Below are 22,319 nucleotides of genomic sequence, written 5' to 3'. Positions count from 1 at the left end.
TTGAATGTAATAAAAAAGACGAATGCTTCGGTTATTGTAGGAACATATGTACGAAATATCTTCGTCACAATCGGCTCGGGGCGCTAATCTGTCTTTGCTGCATTTTATGAAATTGGTCTTCAATGTATAATTTTTTTCTTGACTATTTTGTGTTATTGTAACATATTTTTTATCAATTTATTACAATTTAACACATATAAAAATCGTACAGTCCCGCTTTAATATACATATTACAAAAAACTAATTGAGATTATTCTTAAAAAAGTCGTCGCACACATAAGGCCTTTCTTTACATTCATTTACACATTAATGTTATTCAATCGGTTAACCACGGGTGGTCGGATGGAAGGACATGTGCAATTTATCATGTTACCCATTCAGTGTGGGCATGAAAATAAACAGGTCAAAACTTAAATTGAAATAGAGACAAGGGCGTTGTCTATGTGTTTTACCATAACATGAAGTACAAAATGTCATCTATGTGTTATACCATAACATGAAGTACAACATGTCATCTACGCATATTGAGGTTTTTTATAAGGATACCATCAACGGGGTCATCTGTTATTTGTCTTTTTATTTAAACACCGTATTAGTGTATTTTAAAATTTGCCGCATTAAGACACTATTACATTAGTTGAATGCTAACCCATTTCTTTATGGGTGGAAATTATGAAAGCGGTGATACAACTCGGAACCCCTCGACCAAAAGATGGACAGTATATTAGCCGCGTTCTTTGAATATTGGGTTTAATACATATGCTTTATAAACGTCTCAAATCAGTATGTGCAGTCCGCATAGGCTTATAAGGAACGACACTTCCCGCCAAGACAGGGACGACACTTCCCGCCAAGACAGGGACGACACTTCCCGCCAAGACTGGTAATTTCGTCTAGAAGATACTTCTTTTAAACAGTAAATTCCTTAAAAGCGGAAACTGTCGTCCATGATTAGCATGCGCGAACTCCTTTTAACATCATTTATGCATTAAACTCCGTTTTACAAGAACGAGCCTCATAATTTGTTGATGAGGTTAAATGAAAAAAACGAAATAACAGAACCTCCGCTTCCCGGACACATCGGCCCGAAACAACTAGAAGACGCCCGCTAACGACGTTAATAGCTCCTCATGCGTCCATCCCGCCACCTGAAGCGCTTCCGTCACTGTCTCAAACCGACGCTGCATTTCAGGGATCACAACCCCCGCCACTGCTTCCGGTTCCTGAACCAGATCCACAAGAGTCTCTTCCAGCACTTGCGCCGTCACCGCTCCCGGATGATGAGAGCCCGTTGCCGCTTGAAGAGCTCATACCGGATACTGTCGTGGTTGGTTCTTTTGTGGTTTATTGCAATTTTGCTGTGACGCGGAATGTTGCAAAGATCCTAGAATGGTATTCGTGGAGAGTCTATACTTTTTCTCTAAAGTGAAAATGCTTAAACATGTAATGCATCATCATCCATATCATCATCATCATAATCATCATTATCACAATCATCATCATCATCATCATTATTATCATCATCATCATCATCATCATCATCATCATCATCATCATCATCATCATCATCATCATAATAATAATAATAATAATAATAATAATAATAATAATAATAATAATAATAATAATAATAATCATCATCATCATTATCAGAACCGACATCATGATCATAATCATCAAATACAATAGCATCCCCGTCGCTACCATCATCAACCGACACATCATCATCATCATCATCATGGATATCTTCATAATCATCATCAACATCATGAGCAACATGGTTATAATGAACCTTATCATCATCATTAGAAGCAGCCTCAGAAGCAGTAGCACCACCACCTACATCATAATCAATCGGCACCATCATACAAATCATTACTATTCTCATCCTTCTACAATTCTTCGTAAGCATCATCACTTTCACAAACACTACCCGCTCAAATAAAAACATCACCCCACCATCATCATCACCAACACTATCACATATCAATTCTACACGGCTCTGAATCCACGCATGCGCACGTCTGACAGCCAGTCTCATCTGTTGTGGTGCTTAGCGTGTAGCCATCGTGGCACGACAACATGCACATATCGTTGCACTTTCGGTACGTGTCGCCGCTGATCGGAAGTTCACCTGGTTCGTGTAAAGTAAATAATATCGATCTTAATCTTATTAGTTAACTCAAGTTTTGTTTTTAATGCAAACGTCATACATAATACATATCCTTTTGAAAATAGCTAAAATACGTTTAGTTTAAACCTATTTATTTAAGCTCGATTGCATCGAAAACCTAAGGCTTATACAAACGCTCTCGAGTCCGTTTCCTGGGCCTAGAACCAGTACTTGGTGTCTTTGGGGGAGATCTAAAGAACGCTCCCACAGTGGGGATCGAACCCGTGACCTCCCGGTCGCTAGGCGGACACCATATCCGCCTAAAATACGTTTAGTTGAAATAATGACGCAAAATACGATTGATAAAGATAAGGAACAACATGCTCAAAAGAGCACTCGCTAAACAAAATATATTTAACGCCTTCTTTTTAATAACGATATGAAACGCATCCAAACGGAATACATGTGCAAAACCCTTCTGCATCTTGAAACATATTGATTACCATTCCCTTTGTTGGTCTCATGCTTGTCGGCATTTTCGTTCATCCACCACTTGCATGGACAATTCTTAGGCGTCGGTGTGCATGCATGAATCGATGACGTCGCCTCTGGTCGCATTGCACAATCGCAGACTCTGCACTTCCGGTTGTCCACAGCCAACGGCGGGCAGCGGTTTTCTTCATTTCCGGAAGTGTTTCCAGAATATTGGAAAAGGAATTGTTGATACGACATGCCACCTCCTACCGACCGGAGCCCCGGTACGCGAGCGAGGGAACTTCCGGGGTTCCAAGGTACTTGACATTTAGCTGCGATTATAAACGATTTGACTTTTCATATAATAATACTAAAGGAATTATCGAACTATAATAACTTCTCTTCTCAAACTACATGTTACGGCTAGTTTGACATTTGTGCTTCTAGAACTACCAGTAGAATTGCTACTTAATATTGATGATTGAATAAATACCAAATCATTAATACGTCAACAACAGACAATCTTTATCTTAATTGTTTACTGAAGTACGTGCCCGATAAAATCAAGATCTATTTATTAAGAAAATAACGACAAATATTCACAATTACAGCACTTCATAAAACAAAAACAGTATTATCATCAATGTACCATAACAAATAAGTAGAATCAAAATCGACGCTCAAATGACATCCGACCCATTTGTGAATAACAGCGTCAAGAATAATTATGTCATTATTATTGGCACGAAAACAGCGCTGCACCTCGCGCGTGTTACTATTTTGCAAAAGACGTCGTTTCCGAAAACGTAAAATATAAAAGGGCTGTTCGATGTTTGATAATTATGCAAGTAGCGGATCCGTGGTCTAGTGGTAACACACTGGCTTCACAATCCAGAGATCGCTGGTTCGATACTCCGCTGCACCTAACCTACTAACTCGTCTTTCGCATGAGACGTTAAACCGTGGTGAAGTGTACTAGGTGCTATACACCGGGCACTAAAAGACCCAGGGTCACCTCTGGAACGGGGTGTCTTCTGTATCTTGCACTATCCCCCGTACCCAACTAACACGTCTTTCTGGGGGCGATGGCCATATGGGAGACAATCCCGGTGCACTCGATAAAAAACAACAACAACAACGATAATTATGCAGTAAGACGCTTATATGATTACCATATTAAACACAATTTAGTTACGGCGTATCAACGCGGCTTTCTGTCATTATGGGCGTAAAGGAAGGCTTTATCAGCCCGTGTTCTTAAAATGCGTGACAGTTACTCGAAGAATACATTTAGATTACGGTTAGTTGCGTGACAGTTACTCGAAGAATACATACAGATTACGGTTAGTTTTAGTGATATTCGACCCTATGTTGGCTCGACTGTTTCAAATGTTTGCGCTTTAATTATAATACATACAGTTCCGTTTTCTGTCTAGAACTGGTGTCAGATTTCCGAACGCGCGATTGTAGTTGAACTATAGGAAAATGTTTGATAACAGATATATGTTCAAAATATGAATTGCTAATGATCTGCTGTTGAAAATATGTAATAACCGACATGTACCTATACATTATTAAGAGATGCTTAACTTAAAAAAAAGACAAATAAATAATTTCAGTACTCTAAATTTCTTTCGTAAGGGTTAATACAGTTGTGTTCTGTGGTGATATTATTAAATATAAGTATTTACGTTATGATGATTGTGTTTCTTTCTCAATCTAAACTTCTTTAAATCATCTAAAATGACTTAAGGTCAGAATTGTATTAAAACAAAATTTGGTGTTTTCCACGCTTCCTTTATTTAAAACTGGCCGTAACTATGTTCATCTTTATCTTGTTTGTTGGAAACTACACAATACCTGAAACGTTAACACATCACATGACGCATATTTCTCCTGGCTGCAGGTTTCTCGGTACAACAGTGGAGAGTTCTTCCGTACTGCCTCTGCTACAGAGTCTGGTGCAACAACTGAGTATGCTGGGGAATCAAAGCCCACGAAGCGGCCTGGTACGTGTATCATTATCATCACGATAAAGAACATTCTTTTTGAAAGATGAATAGTTTATTAGTGCCAGTTGTATTTGTAATCTAACATTAAATGCCAAGCAAAAATTCTTGTAAGTCAGTAAATCATCATTGAATTAATTGGGAATTCAATATTTTCTTTAATAATCAATCTCATGGGTAATCCTAAGTTATAACCGTTCCGTCCAAAAAGTCTTCAATCAGGATCATATTAGTCGACAAGTTTGAAGTGAGTAGAAACTTGAACGTTTGATGCAAACCAGAAATTACACAGCTAGGTTGTTTTTCAATAAATTATTTTGTATAACGCTATACTGACATTTTGTTCAATTCTGATCAGCTGTCGTTTGACGAAGCCATGCTTTGGCGCTCGTTCGACCCGCCGTCACGGACAGTACTGCAGACGACAGTCCGTACCTCAGTCGACTTCCTGTTCAGTCGTCTGGAGAAACTGCACGGCCGGATATTGGTGTGTCGCGCCTTGGGATATTTTACCTTAGGTGGGGGTTGAGTCACTTGTATTCAAGTCTTGTTCTGGGTAAACTGGCCTTAAAGCACTTAATTCGGCCTTAACTGGATTTTTGTTTATCTAGAAGAGATTGTATACTAACCAAATAAAAGCGGAACATGCCTTCCCTGATAAGCCTGTCCGGGCCACGCCACACATGCTCATCTGGGACGGCACTTTTCGCACATGCATTAAGACCAGCTTTCCCAGAACGAGGATCACTTGTTTATCTACTTGCCAGCACATTAATGGAAGTCTCGTTTAGCAAAGATCCACTTCAATAATGGATCTTTACTTCAGCCAATAACGAAATCACCGAGGTGGAGATTGATGACGTGTTGTGATGCGATGATGACGTATTAAATGACGTCTACACCTACTTGACACCGCCCATGCGCAGACTGCCCCCTCTACTTCTCGTGTGCATACGGGCGGACATCGACCAATATGTCGGTTCTGAACTTAACTGTTATTTTCTCGTTTGAATTTAATGTTTTACGAACGTCGAGCTGATGAGAAGACAATGATGTTATATGTACTATGGCGATTTATATTGGGATTTCCAATTCATTATCAACATCGCATATTATTAACATTAAGATAAAGCGGTTATCGCAACGCGGTTGAACGTCTGCCTTAAGGACTTGTGATCATGTAGGTTCGCTACCACTTGATGCTTTCTGATTAGTTTTCAGCTGAGAAACACTTAGTTCAACTTTCTTTACGTGACTTGCTTATGACTTAAGCATCAGCGGAAGAGGTTCATTATCTACATTCTGCATGTAATACATACACACTTCGCGTATTTTTGTAATGCTCTGTGATTGACTATAATTAACAGATGTGTTGTTTTTTACCGCAGTTGAGCGCGGTGCAGACGGTGCGCGCGTGTTGAACAAGTACCACCGTCAGTTTACGGAAGCTGCGCACAAGCGCTACTGCGCAGATTATGCGCAGAAAAGCGTCTCCATAGCAACCTAGTTGATTTCTTCGCGGGAACCTGGGCCAATGGTAGTATTGCGCATAATTATGATATGTATGGACAGTTAATCGTTATATCAGAAAGATAATCACAATAACGAGTATGCAAAAAATGAAAATATAAGTTGATTGTTCAATCAGGCGCAATTTGCTATTTAAGTCTTTGATAATTTTTGATCCTCCAATAAAGAAGTATGATGAGGAACATTATCGTATTCATGAGTTTTTAAACGTTTCGTTCTTTTCGAATTGCCGCAAGTCATTTTTAAATAGAGACTTTTGACATTGGTTTTACTAATTCACTCTCTGTAATATCGAAATTTTCACCGAAAATACATGTAACCAAATTCATGTGCTAGCACGTGAGTATCTATATAAGTCTCGCTTTAGGAAAACCGGACTTAATGCATGTGCTTACATTGTCCCGGATTAGCCTGTGCTGACTGCAGAGGCTAATCTGGGAGGCACTTTACGCACATGCATAAAGACCAGTTTTCCGAGAATTATGCTAAAATAAGCTTTAAAGTGTTTTATTCCAGGAAGAAAAAAGCCGTATACGAACGCTGAAGGGGAGGTAATAGAAGAGGACCGCTATGGGACGTCACAGCCCTTTCGCTTCAGAGAGGTTGATTACAACAATCTGGCTCTCAACAATCTCCCCTATCACCGCTTGCACGCGGGTCACGTTGACCTTCTCAAGAAGGAGTGTCTCGCCAACGTGCACTTCTGCGTTGCTAAGTTACACGCACTTCCTGTTGAGTAAGCGTTATGGTTAAGAAATGTTACATCGTATGTTATAATTACTCACTTAAATTGTTACGACCTAACCCTCTACCTTTGGTTTTAGTTGTCGTTTACTGTCATTGTTACCACTGTAACTATTGTATGCGGACTTAGTTACCTGATGTAACTGTAGACTGATAAAATGACTGTTTTACCTGTTTAAATACACGTTAAAGTGAGACCGCACGATTTTGTCAAATATTTATTAATTTACATCAAATGTGCAAAAAAAAATTATTATACATATATTTCAAAAGAAATTAAAGTAAAAGTTAAGAAGAACAATGCGAAATAAGCCAGATATTTAATTCTGAAATCGAAATGTCTGTACAGTCGAATCCCGGGAGTCGAATTCGCCAGCATGTATATCATGCATGTACGATGTGAATCTAAATTTAGTTTTAGTGCAGATTCGTTCATACGACACAAAGACACAATTTTGTTTTAAGGATCATTTTAATTTCCTGCAACGATATCTATTCATACGACACACGAACAGTAACTCCGATCCTAATAAAAAGACGAATGCTTCGGTTATTGTAGGAAAATATGTACGAAATATCTTCGTCACAATCGGCTCGGGGCGCTAATTTGTCGAAGCTGCATTTTATGAAATTCGTTTTCGAAGTTTATTTTTTCTTGCCTATTTCGTGTTATTCTAACATATTTTTATCAATATAACACATATAAAAATCGTGCAGTCTCACTTTAATTTAGATTGTTTGAGTTTTTTATGTGAACATTAAGTAAGTTAACTTTGCTCGGTAACACTTTTAGATTTTCTTTAAAAAATATATGAAGATAGATAATAGTACATGGTTTTACTGTCAAAATAAACACTAACACTGTCTCTTGTATTAACACTGGAACATGAGCCAAACGCGTCTTAAAAGTATGTAATTCACGCATGTCTCTCGCGGCTCTCCAAGGGCGCTTTTAGACGACTTTACGGCGGCCAAAGCGGCATTCCCGGGGAAACCCCTGATCAAGTGCATTCTGGAGGCGCTTTTGCTCTCCCGGAAGGGGCTGCAGATGGATCCGGTTCAGTTCATGCCTCAGCTTCTAGGGCGCCTGGAGGACAACGAGGTTTGAAATAGGACTGATATGAGCCTCGTTTCAAGAAAGCTGGTCTTAATGCATCTGCTCAAAGTGTTGTCCCAGATAACCATAATCAGGGACGATACTTTTCGCCGAAACTGGATTTGCGTTCAGAAGAGACTTCTTTTTAACGAAAAATTCCATATAAGCGGAAAGTTGCTGACTGTTCTGGCTAATCTGGGACGACAGTTTATTTACATGCGTTAAGCCCAGTTTTCCCAGAACAAGACGCATATTTATAAACATACATTAAGGTAAAACAAGAATACAAAATCATTTTTGTACATCTCCGGTAGCACTTGAATAATAGATCATTGAATAAGAGATCTGCTATTCAAATATCGTTATTACTTAAGAAACCCCGCGCATACAAGTGGAACACTCTTTTTCACCAAAAATAATCAAAATATGCTGTTTGATGTTATAATACGTTATATGTATACGGACATTTAACAAGGAAAATCACCGAGAAATGTTTTCTTAAAAGTTCTGTATGAATTGAGCCGCTTCATGCGAACACTGTTCTTTTGCCGTATGTGGTCAGCGAAGCCCCAGACCAGCCTGCGCATTCATTCAGTTGGATCAGGAGCTACCATGTCTGCTATTGACATCACGAAATATCGCATGACTTTAAAGAGGACAAAGTAACTCCTGACCAGAGTGCGCAATCGGCATACAACCCATATTCGCATGACGCGGCTCAATGCAGTGTTTTGTTTCAGACAACAGCCGAGTTCAAGCAGCGCTTTCGTGAATATAGCTCAAAAGTGTGGTTCGAGCCCGATGTCAACATCCTGGAGCGTCCCGGGGTTCAACTGCTACACAGCATCCACGTGCACGCGTCCGAAATTGACATGATGACGGTTACGTCATGTGGAAATTACGTAATCACAGGTGCATTATACGTTATGGCATAACTTTATAAAAGAGTTGCTTTTTGTGTGTGTGTGGGGGGGGGGGGGGGGGGTTACGAAACTGAATTAACGTTTTAAGTTTCGCAATTTTCGACATGTATAAATTGTAAGAGTGTATATATTATTACAGTTTTGAACTTCTTTATCAACATATATAAGCGTAATCGAGGCCACATATTTTCATTACGATGAAACAAATATTGCACGAGAGAGGTCCGTATTTACCGTTTAATGGTGTGATGAAAAATAAAATAATTCACAGTCATCTAAAGAAACGAAACCAAAATAAATTGGTTCTAAACTGTAAACAAACGTGAAACGCTAAACAAGATGGTCTCATATAGAGAGATTATTAACGCTTGACCTTCTTTAGTCTGCGGGTCGTTGGAGGAGATCAAAATCTGGAACATCAAGGTCGACCCCCACGGTTGCTACGCAATGTGACGGGTAAAGGTCAGTCTAGAAAGGTCGCGTTTTGTCATGGTTATGAGTGGATCGGCGTGAAATTTGGCAACGTAATAAAAGTAAAAGGTCTGCAAACAGGCGAGCATTACCAATAAAAAACTCTATATTGAAATATATATTTTTGATTGTGTATGTATGCATGTTTATTAGTATTTTGCTAGTCTTTGAAATATTAAAATGTGTTCTTATCATAAATCATCAATTAACATATTTTTGCAAACAAACAGAACATCAACACAATAATTAGGCCAAGCCGAAAATGACTTTATCTATATACTTGGATAGAACCTGTCACGAGTTTCTTTTCAAACTCCCTATTGTTATTCAACGGTGTTGGTGGTTACTGACGAATTTTCGGAACGAATAAATGATATGAAATAAAATAACGAATGTCGGATAATTTTATCAACAATCAGTTCTGATTCGCTGTAAATTCATAAACACAACGTCATTTCACCTCTCAAAGAAAATGTATACTTAAAATGTAAAATGCATATTTAAAATGTATCTTCCACATTTAAAAGTACCAATTAAACTCCATAAAACTTAACAGGCATGAAATTATTATTATTATTTACTTTTTTATAACAAAAACCCCAACTAAAACATACAAATATATCACGAATACAGGTCATTGCAAAGAATTGGTAGTTTGCACGCTGCAGTTGCATTCAACTCTTATTCGGTTGCAATGATGCAGTCGATAGTTTGTTCGTTTGCGACCGGGCTATCACTTATGAAATCCACACTCGGGGTGCGCTCTTAGAATCATCTCAAAAGACATCAATACGTTGGTCTTGCTATGAAATGGAATCGATTCAACTGCCAAAAGTATCCGATGTTATATGGTTTTAATAAAAAATATTATATAACCTTCATTATCGCATTCCTGTTTGCAGGTAAACAATGTATGGACATACCGCTACTCAACGGCGATTTTGGTAACAGCGTAAAGTGTGGTCCCAGATAAGCATGTGCAGTCCGCACATACTGTATATGTATACAAGTATTGACTTAGATATTGAATGTATTAGAGACTCGTTATGGGTAAACCGGGGCTTCTTGCTAGTACGTTAAGTGTGGTCCCAGATAAGACTGTGCAGTCCGCACATACTATATATGTATTCAAGTATTTACTAAGATAAAGAATGTATTAGAGACTCGCTATGGGTAAACGGTACTTCTTGCTTGTACGTAAAGTGTGGTGCCAGAAACGACTGTGCAGTCCTCTTGCTTGTGCGTAAAGTGTGGTCCCAGATAAGACTGTGCAGTCCTCTTGCTTGTGCGTAAAGTGTGGTCCCAGATAAGACTGTAAAGTCGTCTTGCTTGTTCGTAAAGTGTGGTCCCAGATAAGACTGTGCAGTCCTCTTGCTTGTGCGTAAAGTGTGGTGCCAGATAAGACTGTGAAGTCGTCTTGCTAGTGCGTAAAGTGTTGTCCCAGATAAGACTGTGCAGTCCTCTGGCTAGTTCGTAAAGTGTGGTGCCAGATACGACTGTGCAGTCCTCTTGCTTGTGCGTAAAGTGTGGTCCCAGATAAGATTGTGCAGTCCTCTGGCTAGTTCGTAAAGTGTGGTGCCAGATACGACTGTGCAGTCCTCTTGCTTGTGCGTAAAGTGTGGTGCCAGATAAGACTGTGAAGTCGTCTTGCTTGTTCGTAAAGTGTTGTCCCAGATAAGACTGTGCAGTCCTCTGGCTAGTTCGTAAAGTGTGGTGCCAGATACGACTGTGCAGTCCTCTTGCTTGTGCGTAAAGTGTGGTCCCAGATAAGACTGTGCAGTCCTCTTGCTAGTGCGTAAAGTGTGGTCCCAGATAAGACTGTGCAGTCCGAACAAACTATATATGTATACAAGTATTTACTAAGATAAAGAATGTATTAGAGACTCGCTATGGGAAAACGGGTCTTCTTGCTTGTACGTAAAGTGTGGTCCCAGATAACCCTGTGCAGTCTGAACAGACTAATTAAAGACGACACATTCCGCTTTATGGTATTTTTCCTTTAAAGAAAATCCAATTTAGGCGGAAGTGTTGTCCCTGATCAGCGTGTCCGGACTGCACAGTCGAATAAGGACGATACTTAACGCACAGTCATAAAGCCATTTTTCCCAGAGCGAGGCTAATTTGTATAACTTTCTTTCTTTTAGCCGACGATAGTCTCTGCATCCGCAGTATAAACTTCTCTGTCGACGGCAGATTTATCTCTATATAAGCTACGGATCCCTCGAATTTCATAACACTGCCACACTGCAAGTAATTCTTCCTTTGTTCGGGGTTTCACAAAAATCTTTATCCATGTAAAATCTTTACATGCAATAACGATTCAGAAGGCTTACAAACACAAGTTACGTAAAACATTCCAGTTCTTCGTTTAAAAATAAACATATAACATTTATTAAATTAATAAATTCAAAATAATACATAAATACATACATACATACATACATAAAAATATATACACATATATAAATAATTACTATGACTTTGGTTAAGAACAAAAATGATATTTATTCAACTACTCATGGTTCGGCCTGTATCAACGATTGCGATTACAAGATGTGGCATATTTTCATGGCATCGTGCACCGCTCTTCGCGACAGGAGGAAGATCGTCTGGAACAAACAAATGATCTGAAAGGCGCGCGCACCGTTGACATGGTAACGGTGGTAACGATTGCAAAAAAATATATAAAATATAAAAAATATAAGAAAATATTCTGGTAAAACGGGGATTAATGCATTTGCGTTACGTGTCAACCCAGATAAGGTCATGCAGTCAGCACATACGTGTCACCCCAGATTAGGCCATGCAGTCAGCACATACGTGTCACCCCAGATTAGGTCATGCAGTCAGCGTTACGTGTCACCCCAGATTAGGTCATGCAGTCAGCACATACGTGTCACCCCAGATTAGGCCATGCAGTCAGCGTTACGTGTCACCCCAGATTAGGTCATGCAGTCAGCGTTACGTGTCACCCCAAATTAGGTCATGCAGTCAGCACATACGTGTCACCCCAGATTAGGCCATGCAGTCAGCGTTGCGTGTCACCCCAGATTAGGTCATGCAGTCAGCACATACGTGTCACCCCAGATTAGGTCATGCAATCAGCATATACGTGTCACCCCAGATTAGGTCATGCAGTCAGCGTTACGTGTCACCCCAGATTAGGCCATGCAGTCAGCGTTACGTGTCACCCCAGATTAGGTCATGCAGTCAGCACATACGTGTCACCCCAGATTAGGTCATGCAATCAGCATATACGTGTCACCCCAGATTAGGTCATGCAGTCAGCGTTACGTGTCACCCCAGATTAGGCCATGCAGTCAGCGTTACGTGTCACCCCAGATTAGGTCATGCAGTCAGCTTATACGTGTCACCCCAGATTAGGTCATGCAATCAGCATATACGTGTCAACCCAGATTAGGTCATGCAGTCCACACAGGCGAACCAGGAACGACACTTGTCGCTTAGACTGGATTTTACTTTAGAAGAGACTTCCTTTAAACGAAAATTTCTATTAAAGCGAAAAGTGTTGTCCGTAATTAGCCTGTGCAGATTCACAATCCGATCTGATACGACACTTTTCGCACATGCATTAAACTCCATTTTCGCAGAGTGCGGCTCATATATAATTATATTTTACTTATTTTTAGGGCTGTTTCGTTTCCGGTTTCGTTTCAATTTTAACGTCATTTATTATATTTTATTAAGTTCAAGTTGTTATTTTTAGCGCATGTTTTTAGTCCTCTTGATTCGCGACTTTAATAACATACAGCTTATTTATATTTATTTTTGTTGTAAAGAAAGATTTCAGAGAAACGTATTTGCTTATTATATAACTTAAAAATTATATTAGTTAAAGGTTACACATAATATTCAATAAAACAACAACGGGTACTGTGTGCGCAGAGAAAGAAAAACATTTCAATGGCCTCGCTATAAAGTAAAAATACACCGCAATAGCATTAAGAAAACTAACAATTATTCTTTAATTAGCCTCAATAAAGTCTGTCTACACAGAAAGTGTTTTCCGGCGGACCACCATAACAATTATTTTAGTTAAATGTTTAATGCTACACATTATTGTTTTTAGGAAATATTTCGCTTTCAAGTAAAATACACCGCAATATCATTCGGAACACTAACAATTATTCTTTAATTACCGGTAGCCTCAATAAAGTCTGTCTCCACAGGACGTGTTCCACTGGGCCACCAGGATGCGTTGTTCGTGACCGGCAGTGCGGGAGAGGACTCGCCGAACATAGTCGGCGTGTATAATGTCGGCAGACTGGAATACCGCGCCATCCGAGAACTTGTTAGACGACGGTTTTTATTTCGCTCTTTGCTAATTGTATGTGTATTGCTCCCATTTGCTTCAATGAATTTCGACAACATATAATGATGACGTCTATATGAGCCCCGTTCTGTGAAAAGTAGGGTTCATGCACGTGCGTAAATTGTTGTCCCAGATTAGCCTGTGCAGTCCGTACAAGCTAATCAGAAACGACACTTTCTACGTTTGTTGAATTTTTTCCTTAAAATGAAGTCTCTTTTTTACGAAATTTCAGCGTGGAAACTGTCGTCCCTGATTAACCTCTGCGGACTGCACACTGTACGCAATGCGTCCAGCCCAGTCTTTCCCAGAACGCGGCTCATATAAATTATCAATTAATTACTGTTTGTTTTCAAATATTTTATTGAGTCTCTTTTATGTAATTATTCTTTCTACACTTAAAACGTCCATATTTTTGTAAAATGTTGCATTCCCCCTGAAAATTATTCGATACTTAAGATACGTTCATGATTAATTTGATTACAAAACAGTCCAATAAAGTAAACTTTTCAAAAATAACGAAGTATCGTGCGTCATAATTACAAACGTTATACTCAACAGAAGGTGACCTGCAATGCAAACACGAGGTTTTACGAAGCAGACAACAGATCAGTGGTCATGGAAATTTACGATAAGTTTTACTTGTTTGACCTTGAAAAGATGGACGTCAGCATCGTGTTTCCGGGTCGAGTAGTCGAGTGTGTATCTTGACCAAACGGAAGCGTACGTACAATTCTTATTTGCATTTTACAATTCATGTGTGGAGGTGGCAGTATTCACAACATAGTTATTAAATATTCCGGTCATGGTGTGTCATTACTATTCCGCGTCACTAAGAAATCAAATTCATGATTTAAAGATTTTGCTAACTGAACGATTTGGGTCAGAACGTGTTAGAAACCGTTCCGCCCACTTTATCTCTGTCTCTGTCTATGACGTCATTCTTCCATTGTAGAACTCCTCGTGACGTCACGTTTTGTCACGTTTTGGCAAGAACGTGAAACTGTACAACATCACAAACGGCCGCATTGACGACACAATAAAAACTGGGCACAAGAAGGAGATCTACCAAGTTGTGGTCAGTTGTTATACCTTTCTTAACATTATGTCATATGCCACCTGTACTGTACAAGTGTAGTAGCAAGCAGTGAACATCTCAAAACTGTATTGCAAAACTGTAAAAACAACATTGTTTTTTAATGTTGTGACGAACATTTACATTCGCAAGTGATGTGTTCATATATATACGACCATTCTCCCCATACCTCTGATTCAAGTAGGGCAGTTAACAGATCTGATAAAAGCATGTGTACTAACTTTTGTACTAAGTGATTGGAATCGGTTCCCCAAAACGGAGTCGATTAATCGGAGGCCATAATCAGCGATTAATCAATTAATCAGCTTTTTTAACAAAAAATTAAGTTTTTAATATTTAACCAATGTGTTTGTTGATATTAACATTATATTACTATATTTTATCAAAAAGAACTTTATCATGACTATTCCTTATGTGTTTTGTGATTTAATAATCAATACATGCTTAAAAATCTTGCTTTGTGTTTGAAATATTGTGGCTGCAATGGTATGTACTGTGTGAAAAAGGCTTAAACCCCAATAACTACAACAAATCTTGTACAGAGTGAAGAGTAATACAGATTATTAAATAAAAACAGACCTTTAAAAAGTAATTTTATTTCAAAAGAAAAACTTGTATGATCATTATCAGAAGAATATGAAAATATCTACTTGAATATGGACCTTATGATAATAGTTTCTTGACATGTAAAGGGAACAAATTCTTCTCTGACCGACATCTTGAATGAATTGGCTATAGCCGCTATACACATCGGTATTACGATCGCTGATAGGTTTAAAGGGGTTGTTTTATAATGTTATTGATTAGTTGAAGTCATATTGGCTTTGTTATTGAGCTGAAGACAGCCGTATTGGCCTGAGGCCGCAGGCTCAGTTACAAAGCCAATATGAATTCAACTAATATATGACAATTTTATTAATTAACTTTATATTGTTCAGCAAGAAAAACTTGAATTTTACTTTCGAATTACAAATTTACAGTTTTTTTGCTATTTAATTAAGAATGAAGTTTTGAATAATAGGAAAATTTCTGGTCTATACAACTTATTGGTGAACAGAAACAATAGCATTTAAACTAAGTATATGAGGAAAGATGATTCCTAGACATTACATGATGCAGGAACACAATTTGACAGGTCGCGAAATTATGTAAAATTTACCTGAATAACCATGATAACATTTCAGCCCCACTGGATCCACTACCGTTGTTTTTGATACAACTCAGAAAGACAATAAGGATTGAAAACTTACTTATTGCCATTAGGAATTGCATTTGCAATGTGTAAATCCTCCATGATTTCGAATTTATTTTGCTGTCTGCGTTCGTTGTACTTGTACTTGTATCTCATTGAAAACATTGAAAGTTGTTATGTATGTACGCTGAAATATTGAACCTTACTGCACTATTGTTATTGTAAAAAATGGAGCTGAATATGCTAGGGGCTGGGTGCTTAAAGTATATTTTTAAAGATTTAAACTTTTGCACACAAAAACATATATATCGAGTGATCCGTGCGGTAAAAAAATCGTCAACTTTTCGTCGACTCTAAATTTTCATGGTCATCGTCACGTCAGCAGAAATTCGTCGATGACTCGTCGACGACCTGATTAATCAACTCACCACTAGTACTAAGTAATTGAAAATCAGCTAGCCAATTAAAAGTGTATGTTAACTGGCCGCCACGATATGACTTGTATACTGTTGAAAACGGTGATCAAACCCCGTTCTGCGAAAAATGGGCTTAATGCATGTGCGTAAAGAGTTATTTCAGATTAGCCTGTCCAGTCCGCACAGACTTATCAGGGACGACACTTTTCGCTTTTACGGAATTTTTCGCTAAAAATGGTCTATTCTTAGCGAAAATCAAGTCAAGGCGGAACGTGTCGTCTCTGCGAAGTGCACTTTACGTACATGCCTTAAGCCCTGCTTTCCCAGAGCAAGGCTCATATCGTTATTTTACAGGTGAACGATCCGGGAAGTCTCGCTGCAGTGACGGAAGTTTTTGGACCTGTAGTGTTAATGGATCTTGTCACTCACTCTCGCATGTATGAGATCTCAAACAGTACGTTCAGCAGATGCGAAAGTATCTTTACCTCTGAGAATTAAACATACGTTGAAATTTCGCGGCATATATCGTACAATATATTTGAATGTTTACGGCGTTTCTTTTTTCTGTGTACGCATTGCATACTAGCATAACATATACTATCAATAAAGCGCACTTTGCGAATGTTGTTTTCAAGATCAGTTTATGGTGTTCGCTCCATATGTTATAAGACTACGAAAGTGTTATCGACCAATCGACTATTAAGTTTGAACGGATGTTGTATACCAATGAGTCTCTTTCGTCATGTTAATCTGTTGAAGAAATTCAGTTCTATTCAAACAAATATTTATTTTATGTGAACACATGTAAGCACCGTTGTCGCTTAGTTGATTGCCTTTATAACTTAATATATAAGCCGCGTTTTGTGAATACGGGGCATAATGCATGTGCTTAAAATGTCGTCCAGGATTAGCCTGTGCAGCCCACACAGATTTATCAGGGACGACACTTTCCTCATAGAATAGATTTTCGTTTATAAGAGACTTCCTTTAAACGAAAAATTCCATAAAAGCGGTAACTGCACATGGTTATCTGGGAGTATACTTTAAAAGCATGCATTAAGGATTGTTTCCCATTGTTAGCTTTGTTATTTTCCCGATTGAAAGAACTTAAATTACCGGTCGATGTTTTTAATTTCGATTTCTTTGGTATTGACAGATCAATGTTTTACAAGGTCTTATTAACACAAATGTGAGTACATGTATAAATGTATGGTATAAATATATGTATATATTATTTATACCCATATCCTTTTCTAACTCCCGATGCACATGGTTGAATGTCGTTCAGAATATTGCATCATGAACATGTCATTTAAATTCAAAGCTGGTTATTTAAATTTATATTAATTCCATAAAAAGATGTTCTCGACATGTCTGTATTTCAAACGGTATAAATGTAAATATTTCAAAGCGGTTGTCAGCAACATTCACTTTTTGAGCACAAATACGAATTGCATATAGATCAAAAAGCGAATGTCAAGAAGTAATCAAGCAGTCGCTACTCTCAAGATTGATATCTGCTACAACGAAATTGGCACGCATTTTTTTTTCAAATGTTTATTGAGCAAAAGCAATTTACAAGAAGCAGTTAAGCATTCTTTATTCACCTTGAGATGGTCTCATCTGAATAAATACTAAATACAGGTGTAAAACAGTTACGATTAAATGTAACATGAAGGTTTGAAAAAAAAACAACAACATGTCTTTCATTCAACGTTGAATCCGAAATAGGAATCGCTTGAAATCAAAGCTAAATCTGAACCAAATGACTTTACTAGGTCTGAAAGCGGATAGTGTCGCCCCTGATTAGTCGGTGTGGACTGCACATGCTAATCTGAGACGACACTTAACGCATATGCATTAAGCCCGATTTTTCCAGAGCGAGGCTAAATGACTTTACAGATTTAGGATACCAAAGAATTGTGCATGGAACATCACGAAATATACCGGTAAGCAACAAAAAAATCTTGATGCAAATCAAATGTACATCCAGACTCTTTCGAGTAGCGCTATAGGTTTGAATGATGCAATATTGTCATAATAGCGCTGGTCTATGAGCCGCGTCATGCGACAATGGGTCGTATGTCATAACCACTCCCCTTATTCAACCACGTGGCAAGAGTTTCTTCGGGCCATTTAAAACTAGTAGATTATTGAAACAGATACGTTCATAAAAGTTTCGTTTATCTCGTAGAAGAATACATGCTGAGTCCGGTTTATCTGAAAAACACATGATAAGACCAAAAATAAGTACATGATATTCCGCATCGGTCTTCATTTGGGTTTTAACAGACTGATTTGGGTTTATTAAACCAAATTCTAAAACCATACATGACCTATAAAGTAAGATAAGTCCTATTCACATTACATTGAATGTCCTTACCAACTTTATCATGTCAAGGTCTTTAAAAGTTCGAAATTTAGACAACCTGCTATAGTAGAAGCAAAGCAGATATATAAGATAAAACAATATTTGACAGAAACGACTGCAAAAGTCAATGTCTTTTTGTGTTTCGACACGATCATCATTAGTTTACGAGGAAATACTTTATCATAAGTTTAACAACAATCAAAGTACAAGGCATCCCTAAGCTGTCGCATGACTATAACCCATTTATGCCTAACGTCTAGAAAAAAGGCCTTTGCAAACAGCGTAGAACCATATGAGACGCCGCATCATGCGGCGTCTCATCTGGGTCTGCGCTGTTTGCTTAATGGAATTTCCGTAAGAAGTATTCTAAATATAGAAATAAATATACTAGACATGCCTAATTTTGGAAATAAATTGATTCAATTTAGATGGATGCGAGAGTCCACTAGGCATAAATGGGTTATGATACATGTATATTGTTTCTCAAAAGCGATGCGTCCGTATGTTGTTTTGATTTGAAAAACAATGTCCAGTAGGAGCGATTTCTACAATATTTTTTTTTAATACTAACGTAATTAAGGAATGCATTTTAAAGCGACTTTTTCACGTTTTGGTTAATTGACAAAATTAAAAAGAAATGTTTCAGATTCGTAAATTTTCGTTTAAGTTATGATTTTTGCGAGGAAACAGTAATACTGAGCATTTACCATGCTCTGAAATATACATTTTATGCATCTTTTGACGATTTAAAAACTTGAAAATTTTTAATTGTTGCAACGCGAAACGACTGAATAATCTGGGGGAGTTCTGTTGTTGTCGTTATATTTATTTTGTGACACTACGAGGATTGCTTATATAAAGTATAAAATACATCATTCATTGTATGAGAACGGATGGCCGAGTGGTCTAATCATTAGAGTTTAACGTCAGAGGTCAGTGGTTTGAGCCCAGTGGAGGGTTACTTTTTTGTTTCTTTCTTGATTTTAAACAAAAGCTTTTTAGATCAAATGTTTACATTAATTAATATAAAGCATTTAATGATACACTACAATACATGCCAAAATCTGTGAAACGGTCATTTTGAGTCCGTACACAAGTCATTTAACTTTAGGCTTGCTATGCTGTTTAAACATGTACTTAGACAAGACTTCAATGTGGTGTCACATACATAGGTAATACGTATGCTTTTCATACCAAACCTGATACCGTAGGGATGGTAATTAAGGAAATATTTACAAAACAAATATGCTCGATTTGAATCATTATTCCAAACAATCGCGGTTCAATATGGGAACATGAATGCTTTCGTCATAAAATGAGTCGCGTTCTGAGAAAAATGGGCTTAATGCATGTGCGTCAAGTGTTGTCCTAGATTAGCCGTGCAGTGCGCACAGGCTAATCATGGACGATACTTTCCGCCTAAATAGGATTTTTGCTAAGAAGAAACTTCATTTAAACGAAGAATGTCGTAAAAGAGGAAAGTGTCGTCCCTGATTAGCCTGTGCGGACTGCACAGGCTAATCTGGGACGACACTTTACGCACATACATTATGCCCAGTTTTCTAAAACGCGACTCAAATACATGACAAAATGCTTCCATGAACGAACTGTAACATTGATAGAGCTACGACGCTTGACAGAGCCACGACGCTTGACAGAGCTACGACGCTTGACAGAGCCACGACGCTTGACAAGCCAGGAGGCTTGACAGAGCCAAGGCTTGACATAAAAACGATGTTTGACATAGCCATGACGCTTGACAGAGCCACGACGCTTGGCAGAGCAACGACGCTTGACAGAACTATGACGCTTGACAGAGCCACGACGCTTGACAGAGCCACGGCGCTTGACAGAGCCAAGACGTTTGACATAGCCAAGACGCTTGACAGAGCCACGACGCTTGACAGAGCCACGACGCTTGACAGAGCCACGACGCTTGACAGAATCACGACGCTTGACAGAGCCACGACGATTGACAGAGACATAACGCTTAACAGAGCCATGACGCTTGACAGAGCCACGACGCGTCTTCGGATTGGAAACACACTGTAACTCGGTGGCGCAGGAGAGTATGTCATCGTTCTGGAACCGTTGTCGGGAGCCCTTCACGGCTGCCAACATTCTGCTACACTGCAACCTCTTTTCATTGCAGAGGCGCCGGCTTCGAGCCGCATTGCACTCCCATGGACTAGTGTTAAACCTTATCATCGAGGAGCGATGCAAAGGCCCGGTCTTCTCTGTGCTGTCCAAATATCTACTGGACATTCTGATAACTGACAAGATCTTGGTCTTTGGGAAAGAGGCAGTAAATCCCACCAACGTATCATACATCTTGCGCGGAAACATACCCGGGCTGATTCTAGTAATATGGTACCGCATTCTTATAATTATTGCAGTGATAGGTGCAATGCAAATTATAATTAAATATTAATACAAACTTTGTATACTAGTATAGTCAAATTTCATATTATAAATACGTATTAAATGATAGTAACAGGCAATACAATACTATATTAACACTTACGTACGCTCTGCGTGTCATACCCTGGGAATGTATAGTCCAGTATATTCCTTATGCCCTTAGGAATACACTGTTTTAGACCACTATTGTGGACTCAAGAATGGTTACACGATTTTGCTATGATTTGACATAGTGACCTAGTTTCAAACACGTGACTAAAATTCTATCTTTATATAATGTTCAAACAGTCCAATATTTTCTGACTAAGTTCCATAAAGATTAGATGGGAAACGTGGCCTCTAGATTTGTAACGATATGAAATATTACGATACACACATACCGCACACCAAAAGATGCTGGACGCTTGACATAGGATGATTACAGAAGCTCACTTTGAGCACGGAGAGACGTTCTTTAAACGAAAAATATCATAAAAGCGGAAAGTGTCATCCCTGATTAGCCTATGCGGACGGCACAGGCTCATCTGGGACGACACTACGCACATGCATTAAACCCCTTTTTCACAGAGCACGGTCCAAATATATTAAAAGATCACTAGTAAGAACAATAAAATAAGAAAGCATAGATAAACACGTAAGTTTAACAATTTATATCAAACAACCCAACAAGAAAGTGTTAATTGTCATTCTATACAGTCATGCGCCTTTTATGCTCACTAGAAACTATTTTTATAAATATGTAATGTTGATCTTATCAATATCAATCTTATTTTATATTATGTGAAGTTTTATTTACCTTAAACTTAAATGTCTATTTTATTATTTTATCCATATTTCATGAAGTCAATGTCGAAACAATGACACCTGGTTTACTGCACTGATTACCATGGTACCATGCGGAATACTTAATTGTAACATGTACTGTTACAATTTTGTTACACGTATACACTATATGGGCCTTGTTCTGAGAAAACTGGACTTAATGCATGTGCGTAAAGTGTCGTCCGAGATTAGCTTGTGCAGTCTGGACAGGCTAATCAGGGACGACACTTTGCGATTTTTTGGTATTTTTAGTTTCAAGGAAGTCCCTTCGTATCGAAAATCAAGTTTTGGCTCAAAGTGTCGTCCCTGAT

The 22,319-nt window shown here is 38.4% G+C and overlaps 1 protein-coding gene across 1 annotated transcript; it reads left to right on the top strand.

The window, feature by feature from the left end:
- Nucleotides 1–5,456: 5,456 nt before the first annotated feature.
- Nucleotides 5,457–14,837, top strand: LOC127864711 (uncharacterized). The gene is made up of 8 exons (XM_052404604.1): nt 5,457–5,575; nt 5,985–6,133; nt 6,643–6,862; nt 7,816–7,972; nt 8,707–8,878; nt 13,551–13,672; nt 14,252–14,413; nt 14,646–14,837. The coding sequence occupies exons 4-7, from the start codon at nt 7,919–7,921 to the stop codon at nt 14,399–14,401; spliced, it is 498 nt and encodes a 165-aa protein (XP_052260564.1). The 5' UTR covers nt 5,457–5,575; nt 5,985–6,133; nt 6,643–6,862; nt 7,816–7,918; the 3' UTR covers nt 14,402–14,413; nt 14,646–14,837.
- The last annotated feature ends 7,482 nt before the right edge of the window (nt 14,838–22,319 follow it).

This window comes from Dreissena polymorpha, chromosome 1, assembly GCF_020536995.1.
Source record: "Dreissena polymorpha isolate Duluth1 chromosome 1, UMN_Dpol_1.0, whole genome shotgun sequence".
Taxonomy (NCBI): Eukaryota; Metazoa; Mollusca; class Bivalvia; order Myida; family Dreissenidae; genus Dreissena; species Dreissena polymorpha.
The sequence above is the reverse complement of the archived record's forward strand: the minus strand, read 5'-3'. Positions and strand labels throughout refer to the sequence as shown.

Excerpts from the sequence above, each read along its gene's own strand:
- LOC127864711 (XM_052404604.1), top strand. The coding sequence starts at position 7,919 with ATGGATCCGGTTCAGTTCATGCCTCAGCTTCTAGGGCGCCTGGAGGAC. Across the intron at positions 7,973-8,706 it reads GGCGCCTGGAGGACAACGAG|ACAACAGCCGAGTTCAAGCA; the intron begins GTTTGAAATAGG and ends GTTTTGTTTCAG. Across the intron at positions 13,673-14,251 it reads ACCGCGCCATCCGAGAACTT|AAGGTGACCTGCAATGCAAA; the intron begins GTTAGACGACGG and ends TATACTCAACAG.